The sequence below is a fragment of the Pelophylax lessonae genome (assembly GCF_965119305.1).
Source record: "Pelophylax lessonae genome assembly, chromosome: 5".
NCBI lineage: Eukaryota > Metazoa > Chordata > Amphibia > Anura > Ranidae > Pelophylax > Pelophylax lessonae.
Window position 1 is genome coordinate 54,552,497 of NC_138772.1, and position 9,331 is coordinate 54,561,827.

The 9,331-nt window shown below is 41.3% G+C and overlaps 1 protein-coding gene across 1 annotated transcript in view; it reads left to right on the top strand.

Moving 5' to 3' along the window:
• Positions 1–9,030, top strand: part of LOC309556349 (ferroportin-like) — a gene marked incomplete at its 3' end in the record, with an annotated part of 46,351 nt that extends 37,321 nt beyond the window's left edge. The window contains exons 7-8 of the mRNA XM_082258804.1: positions 677–1,336; positions 8,711–9,030. Of these exons, the coding sequence (XP_082114930.1) occupies positions 677–1,336; positions 8,711–9,030 (980 nt within the window). The remainder of the gene's footprint in view (positions 1–676; positions 1,337–8,710) is intronic.
• Between the last annotated feature and the right edge of the window lie 301 nt (positions 9,031–9,331).

The following is a 9,331-nucleotide window of genomic DNA, read 5'->3' on the forward strand; positions in this document are numbered from 1 at the left end:
AGGCTTTTGTTTTATTATTATTATTCCTGCTTGTTTTCCTCAAAGCACTGTACAGCACCTGTATATAGACTTGTATATAGCACCAATAAACACCGCACTGTTTGTCACTACCTCACTGGATTTGGTATCTGTGCCTGAAGGACTGCTTATCCCAGGGAGCTTTATACCTGCTGCCTGTTCCCCAGCTTACACTGCACACCAGTGCACAAAGCAAGGTCCATAAAGACATGGCTGAGGGAGTTTTGGTTGGAGGAACATGACTGGCATGCACAGAGTCCTGACCTCAACCAGATAGAATGCCTTTGGGATTAATTAAATCGGAGACTGCGAGCCAGGCCTTCTCGTCCAACATCAGTGCCTGACCTCACAAATGCGCTTCTGGAAGAAAGGTCAAACATTCCCATAGACACACTCCTAAACCTTGTGGACAGCCTTCCCAGAAGAGTTGAAGCTGTTATAGCTGAAAAGGGTGGGCCAACTCAATATTGAACCCAAGGGACTAAGACTGGAATGCCATTAAAGTTTGTGTGCGTGTAAAGGCAGGCGTCCCAATACTTTTATTAATAGAGTGTATATATTTTTCGCATTTATCCTCTTTCCCGTTTTTCCCTTTTGAATATAAAAATACAATTTAAATAATAGTTTGCTTTCTTTGGTATTTTTTGCTAAATTACAGATTCAACCTTAAACAAACATGAGAACCCTGCACAAGTTGATCTCCTTATGGCAGAAAAAGCTGGGTCATCAATTGAAATGACTGTAGAACCGGGCTGCTTTGAAAGGATGACAGAACCATTCCGCATAATAAAAGATGGCTGGGTGGCCTACTACAGGCAGCCAGTGTTCTGGGCTGGAATGGGTCTCTCCTTCCTCTACATGACTGTCCTCGGATTTGACAGCATTACGACTGGCTATGCCTACACACAAGGGCTGAGCGCCTTTGTTCTCAGCCTTCTTATGGGAGCATCTGCTGTTTTTGGCATCCTGGGAACTGTGGCCTTCACCTGGTTGAGGCGGATATGTGGCCTGGTTCCTACCGGCATTATATCTGGAATAGCTCATCTTTGCTGCCTTTTTCTTTGTGCAGTATCAGTCTTTATGCCTGGAAGTCCATTTGATCTTAATGTTTCTCCATTTGAAAATCTTGGAACTCATTTATTCGGAGGACAACCAGTTTCCACAGTGTCTTCAGCTGCTGTGCATCAAGAGAACTTCACAAGCACTATACAGAGTCTACTGAGTGACTTCAACACAACTACCTCCCAACCTCATGATGTCTCCATCCCGTTGACCTCTGTTGGTCTGCTCTTTGCTGGGATTATTGCAGGCAGAGTTGGTATGTGCAAGTAAAGATTCCTTTCTCCTTCCTTTTCTTCCTTCCTTCCTGCCTCCCTTCTCTTCTTTCCTTCCTGCCTCCATTTTCTTCCTTCCTTTCTCCCTCCCTCCCCTCCTTCCTTTCTTCCCTCCTTCATTCCTCTCTTCTATTTTCCTTCCATTTCTGTCTTTCTTTCTTCTTTCCCTTTCATTGTTTCCTTGATACCTTCTTTTTCTCCCCTGCTTCCTTCTGTTAGTATTTAGGACCCCTGGTCCCAAATGGTAGTCCCGGACCACCTATGGCTCCTTTGCTCGTATTGTGTCTGGCAGGCCTGGGAGGCTGGTTTCTGGAAATAACACAGACGGAGACAGATGTATAGTGAAACCAAGCTCTCAGTTTATTATAGGCTCGTTGCGGCTTATATAGTAAAGAAAAAGGCATATAATCATAGGTATAGGGCACTTGTTACGTTCTTATTGGTTAAACAGCTTCAGGAGACAAAAGGTCACCTTGGGGAGTAATACCATATAAGACATATCTCGCGTGTGACTAGAATCACCTGACACAGCCTTATCGCGAACTGCAGAAACTTTCCATGGTACGTAGGCACTTTTCATATCTTGTGTAACTAAGGTCACATACACACACAAACACACAGCTTATAAGACATTAATGCATACAAAATGGGGTAGAGACATACAAAATGGAGGACACATAGAATTTGATATCTCCCCATCTCCCACAATCCCCTCTTAAAATCATTAACCCCTTAATTGATTTTCCCTTGTCACCCTGTATATCATTGGAATATATAATTCTTAGGGATATTATCAGGAGTCCTAAACCTCCTAGGAATATAGTACCACGATTGGCAGATTAATTTTCTATATCCCTGCTGCTTGAAAGACCAGATCATATATCATCCTTTAAACAATAAGGTTCTTTTTTTCTTTCTGTTTATACCTCTTAATGTACTCAGTATATTCTTTAGGGTTATTAGTCGAGGGGGTCTGGTAGCCTGGGACTTGGTGGGATAGCATAGAGACATTTTTCACCTTTGGTCGGGAAACTCTAGCAATAATACACATTACGAGTTTGAAGCATGCATATAGGAATAATAAAAAAAGCAAAACCATTACAACAGTCATAGCGATATTTTTCAACCATGAGGATATTCCTCCAAATTCAAAATTCCCACTACCAAAAGGACTCCATGTCTTAGCAATATTCCTAGCTTCCTGTTGCAACTTGTCTACTTCTTTCCGGTGCTGTGCAATAATATCATAATAATCGGGTATCTCAACAGATGTATTGTGTATCCATGTGCAACATTCATAATCCTCCGTAACTTCACATAACCCAGTAAGAGCAGCACTCATGCTTTCTATGGCTAGGTCATGGAGCTCAAGTTGTTTCTTAATTGCCCTCACTTCTATATTTAATTTGGTAATGTCCCCTGAGTTCTTATCTAGGATGTCATCGAGAATTTTAGAGTAATTATTCAACCTTTTCATCATGTCTATTCCCCATCCGGTCCATGAGGGGAACCAGGCCCATACCATATCCTTCTCAAGGAATAATTCCCTTTTATTGCGGTGTTTGAGGGGGTACCTAGGATACATACTAGCTTCGAGGAGATGTCCTCCTTCGTTGTCTCCCACTACACCCATGATGGGAACTAGGGATGCGAGGTAACACCACCCTTGGGGTTCAATGGGGATCCAAGGGTGACAAATCTTTCCACAACAAATATAAGTACTGTTTCCCAAAGCCAGGGGACGTTTGTGAAGTAGTGCCATTAATTGATCATCATAACTGGACCAAGCTAAATTTGACAACAACTGTCCTACTGGGGAAGAGGAAGTAGAACTGGAGTTAAGAAAGTTCATTAGAGTGGCGTTTAGGGCTGGTTCTGAGGTGTGCCAGAAGGAGCTGTCCATCGAGGTCATTGAGAAATTAATCTTAGTTTGCTGGCACACTTCAGCTCCCTTGGTGGAGTTTCCCAACCTAAAACACCAGTCTGGGGAATGACTCCTACCAATAATTTGGAAAGTGAGGGTATCATTTGAGAGTGTTCTCGTGACATTGGTGAGGACAACAGGAGGTGTACCATTTAGGAAAGGGGTGAAGTTTAAAGGTATCGCTATTAGGGGGATTCTAGCGGTGCTAGGATGGAGTTTACTACATATCCAACATTTTTCATATCCGGACTTCTGGGCATATGCATATTTAAATTGCAACAATGACATTTTATCTGTAAGACTTTTTGAGCTTTCATCTCTCTTTTGTCTGTTATGTGCATTACTCTGTGTTGGGGTGTTGGAAGCTCTGCAAATGGCCTGTAGCCCTACCAGGTCTTCTGAATGATAAATACAGCTAGTGGTAACCCATACTACAGAGAAGACTGAAAATGATACGAGTCCTATAAGTAGCCAAAGTTTTCCAGAATCTGGTGCTATCAGGAATGTCATTTTTCTACAGGGTCAGGGCCGCCTGCCTCTGAAAAACCCCCTTTTCTTGACTATCCTGTTCGAGGTCAGAGTCGTCCACTCCCGTTAGTACCTCTCTTGCTTCTGGACCTTCCTGTTCAAGGTCAGGGCCGTCCGCCCCCGTTAGTACCTCTCTTGGGTCTGGATCTGGACTTGCTTCTGGGGGTGGAGCCTCCTTCACCAATTTCACTCGAGTAGCATGGATCCAGGCTTGTTGGTTCTCCACAAGGACAGCGATTCTGGTCACTGCGACTACCTTTGTCTTTTGGTCCAAAACGAAATCCGGCCTTGGTCTTGTGATGCTACTTCATCTCCTTCCTTCAAGTGATGGGTTGATACCTGTGAAAAGAAAAGAAAGGTGCGAGCAACTTTTCCGTTCCACTTGATTCAAAATTCCAATTTACTTTTTCTCAACTCGTCTTTGATTGTCCTATTTATCCTTTCCACTGTACCTGAATTCTGGGCAATGCAAATAGGAGCACTATTACGGGGTATACACGGTTTCCCCTCTTTGCAAATCAATCCTGTTTCAGGATTCCTTTGCAAAACAGGATAACACCAGTCCTCCAATTCCTCAGCAGTGGCTGAGGCCTGTAGATCTGTGATCAACTGGGCATCATCGGGGAGGATGTGGGTTAGGACAGGCATTTGTTTTAGGGCTCCTAAAGGTAACTGTTGTGCGGCTGCTTTTGCTATTTTGTCTGCTAGTGCGTTGCCCTTGGAGATGTCATCAGTACCTCTGGTATGTGCCCTACAGTGAATGATAGCTAACTCTGAGGGTAACAACATAGCCTGAAGAAGGTTGGTGATGAGCTCTTTCATCATGTCTGCACGGGGTGAAGTGACACTTTCAATAGTTTCTAGGCAGTCATGTGGTTCTTGGCCCATATCATCTGCTGAATCCATCTACTATTGACTAAAAGGAACTCTTATTTCTTCCCTGCTTTGGGCCTATATGTAAAAACCTATTTCTAGATGTTCATGTTTGGCCTTATGTGTTTGTTTGTGTTGTTCCTAATACAGGTGATGCACCTAGCAACATATGCTTTCACTAATTTAGGCCTGTAAATGCAAAAAAAAACTTCAGTAATACTTCATATGTTCTTTCCCACCCCCTGTGTCCTATTCCATCATACTAGGCAATAGACAGTGGGGCGCTAGCTGCGGGGATACAAGATCTCCCCTTCTTTTAGAAAAAGGCCACTCTCAACTTTTTCTAAACCATCACCTAATTCCTTAAACCTGTTCTGTAGCATGCGTTTGTAGCTCTAATAATGTGTGATCTTTTGGCCTGACTTTCAGCTCTACAACCAGGAACCATCTACAAAAACATCCTCTTCTCCCTCTATGGCTGTCTAGATATATTATGTCTATACAATCATGTTGTTGTGTAACACACCCTTTAATCCCAGTAACCCATTTAAAACTGGGGCCTACCTAGGGCAAAAGATGTGGCCATCCCTATTACCATCTCACAAGATGCTATGTTTGGAGTCACCTCAGGCATGCCTTAGACCTGGACTGCGACCATCTTTGGACAAAAACTATAGGGCAAAATCCATCACCATACTCCTGGGCAAGTACACCTGTCATGGTCTTACAATTGTCCCTTGCATAAACACAAAACATTTTTCCATAATTTGGGAGGCCCAGTGCAGGCGCTACAACCATAGCATTTTTCAGATACATAAACGCATTCAACATTACTTGTGACATTTCTGGACCTGTGGCTTGTCTCAAAATGTTGTCATAAAATAGGAGCAGTCGGATCCATTGCAATCAATGATCCTGGTTTTGTGGGCGGGCAAGACCCACTGTGGGCTGGCAAGACCCACGTGACTGACTCTCCTTTTCCCCCTCTGTGAGAACAAAACCAAGGTAAACAACACTTTCCTGACACCATTGTCATTATTCCTGTGACACTTTGTGTCCACATACATGTACATTTCTCAATGAACTCACTCGCTCTGACTGGCCTCCACAGAGTGACTACATATGTTATCCACATATTGTAGCGGGACTGACTCATGAGCAGGTGTCCATCCCCTCTTGCGTGGTCTGGAGAACTATAGAGCAGACAACTAAAACTGTCTATTTAGCCCTGAGGCATTTCTACACCAGGTCAGTTACCTGGACTGATTATCAAAACAAGAAACAAAGATGGCTGTGTCTCCTCGTCCACTAGGACGGTAAAAAAAACATTACTTCAACCAATCACTGTAAAGTGGGTAGCATCGGATGGTATGGCTATCAGTAGAGATGGCACATCAGATACCACTTGCATATTACATACTTCAGTCAGATAAAACTAAAACTTTTTGGCTCTGTGCCAATCTTACTAAAAAAAAAAACTTTTTTATTTTTTTTTTTTTTCTTCTGCCAATCTAACAAAAACCTGTCCAGAGGTTCCCCTCCCTCAATAGAGGACTCCCCTAAAATATCACCCAAAAACTGAAATTAGATAAAAAGTTAATCTGATTTGAAACTTTTGGCTCGGTGCCAATAGGGTCCAATGGTCACACTAATTGCGGTAACCCTTTCTGTCCCAAAATAAATTTCATAACTTATAACAGGAATGAAAATATTTAAGTTTGAACCCTTTCTTGGCAAGTAGCCAATTTTCAAAATTTTGCACCAGAGCTCCCTTTTACATTTAGGGACACAAGGGACCCATTTGTAAAATGTAATTTCTCATTATCTATAATTCTATAAAAAATAACCTCAAAATATCTTGCCGACTACGGCGAACTATGTTTTGCCTGATAAAAACTGTATTTGTTCACTATTATTACTCTTCCCAGAGGTTCCTATGCTTTATGCACAAATGTATAAATGGCAAAACTCCAAAAATTCCATAAAAAGATAATTGCATATGTTTGGCAATGCTGGTGGCCGTGAGAAAACCAGGTGCTGCTGTACTGTCTAATGTTTGCCTGACTCCATACATTTTTAAACCTTGATTAAATCTCCAGGACAGTTTCACCTTCTGCTTACAAGCAATTGGACTTTACTCTTAAAAGCCCTAGTTAACTCTTTATTATTCTTATTACTTTTCAGCCTTCTAGTCTTTTCAACTGTTTTATTATTCTACAAGGGGGCATAGGTTAACCATTTTTCATCTCCCCTTATCCCATTGTGGATTACCCGGGAAATATGGGAAAGCTTGTCTATCTTCTAAGCATAATCCTTTAATCATAATACACTTAAAATCTTCAGTATAACTCACATATACAATATACATTAATTCTTAACACTTTAACTTTAGGTAGACAGTTCTTCTACCTTAATTTACTTCCAGGAATATTACTCACCAAATATTCCCGGCCATTTACATAACAAGACAATAAACAAATACCAATATTCTCTCACTCAATAGGACATGTCTCTATGATTTACACATTCACATAATCACTTGTTACCATGGTAACCTTTTATGGTTTCAAAACCCTCCTTCAAGCCACTGATGTATATAAATTAAACCCATATACTTTTGGACTCGGGTGTCCCTTTTAGGACAAAGAGAAAAAAAAAAACCCTTTCCGAGTCTTGACCAATACCTCCCGGGTACAGTGGCTATCAAGAAAGTTTTCCTACCATTATAGACAAACAATACAAATTATCTTATACTTCTATGCGACAGAGAAGGAAAGCTTAAAGATTTTTCAGACACAATACGAGCAAATTGCTAACACTTCTTAAGTCTCCCTGAGACTAGCAAATTTCTAACACTTCTTAAGTCTCCCTGAGACTAAATATTTCCCTGAAATATTTCAATTATAGGTATGTTGCGTGTGTTCCCGGAACACACCAACCCCTGTGGTTCAATTGGATATGAGTCTAGCCAGTGTCCCCCCCGGAGCCGCACTACAATCGGTTACATAGAAAGGAGTTTTCTACTTACCGGGTGAGTGTGGGTGTCCGCGGAGAGTGACTCTCATATCCCGGCATACGAGCCCCCAGCTGTTAGTATTTAGGACCCCTGGTCCCAAATGGTAGTCCCGGACCACCTATGGCTCCTTTGCTCGTATTGTGTCTGGCAGGCCTGGGAGGCTGGTTTCTGGAAATAACACAGACGGAGACAGATGTATAGTGAAACCAAGCTCTCAGTTTATTATAGGCTCGTTGCGGCTTATATAGTAAAGAAAAAGGCATATAATCATAGGTATAGGGCACTTGTTACGTTCTTATTGGTTAAACAGCTTCAGGAGACAAAAGGTCACCTTGGGGAGTAATACCATATAAGACATATCTCGCGTGTGACTAGAATCACCTGACACAGCCTTATCGCGAACTGCAGAAACTTTCCATGGTACGTAGGCACTTTTCATATCTTGTGTAACTAAGGTCACATACACACACAAACACACAGCTTATAAGACATTAATGCATACAAAATGGGGTAGAGACATACAAAATGGAGGACACATAGAATTTGATATCTCCCCATCTCCCACACCTTCCCTCTCTTCCTTCATTTCATCCTTTCTTCTTTTTTTCTAAATTATAGATATGGGTTACTGTACTTTACACACTATTCCATGATTATATCAGTGGGACTCATTATCTTGGTAAAGTATTTTAAATAAATAAAAGAACATTGGCTAGCACTGTGACCTTACAGCATTTGGATACAGTGGATTTCATTTCCAGGGTCACCATCTGCATAGACTTTGCATGGTCTTGCAAAGTTTGTGTGGGTTTGATGGGCTCTCTGATTTTCTTACAGGTATGTAAACCGATTCATGTTAACCCAGTCATAGTGGTAGGTGTCTGAATGACTGTGGTAGAGGTAATACACTTCTTCAGAGGCAGGAATGTGTGTGAACGGGTCTGTCTACAAAAGATTATTATTCAAGATGATGATTGTATATAGAACAAGGACGAATAATAATGCTTTTCCTTTCAGGGCTCTGGTCATTTGACCTCACAGTCACACAACTACTTCAGGAAAATGTGATGGAATCTGAAAGAGGCATCATAAATGGCGTCCAGAACTCCATGAATTACCTGCTGGACCTGCTGCATTTCATTATGGTGATCCTAGGACCCAACCCAGAGGCTTTTGGCCTGCTTGTTCTAATTTCAGTATCCTTCATAGCCATGGGTCATATGATGTATTTTCGATTTGCTTACAAAAACATAGGAAAACAACTGTTCTCTTGCTCTTCCTCTGACCCTAGACCAGTTCCATGCAATCAACAACATACGGATACCTCTGCTGTTTAACCGGCTCTCAACTTTTGGTATTGTACTCTGATGTGTTCTGGAAATTTTTCTATTCACCTCACTTATCCACTCAATGATAAATCTAATAGGTGATTATAACCTTTTTTGTCTATAAAAGAATCTAGCCAATGCTGTTGAGGCTATTACTATTAGAACCAATAATGAATGATAACTGCTAAAAAATAAAGATCTAATTTATTTTACAGAAAATAAACTTTAGATTAATCAATTATTAATATTCAAATATAACGTAAATGATAAACTTTTAAACACAGTGATGTTACAAATACAGTGTTGCCAA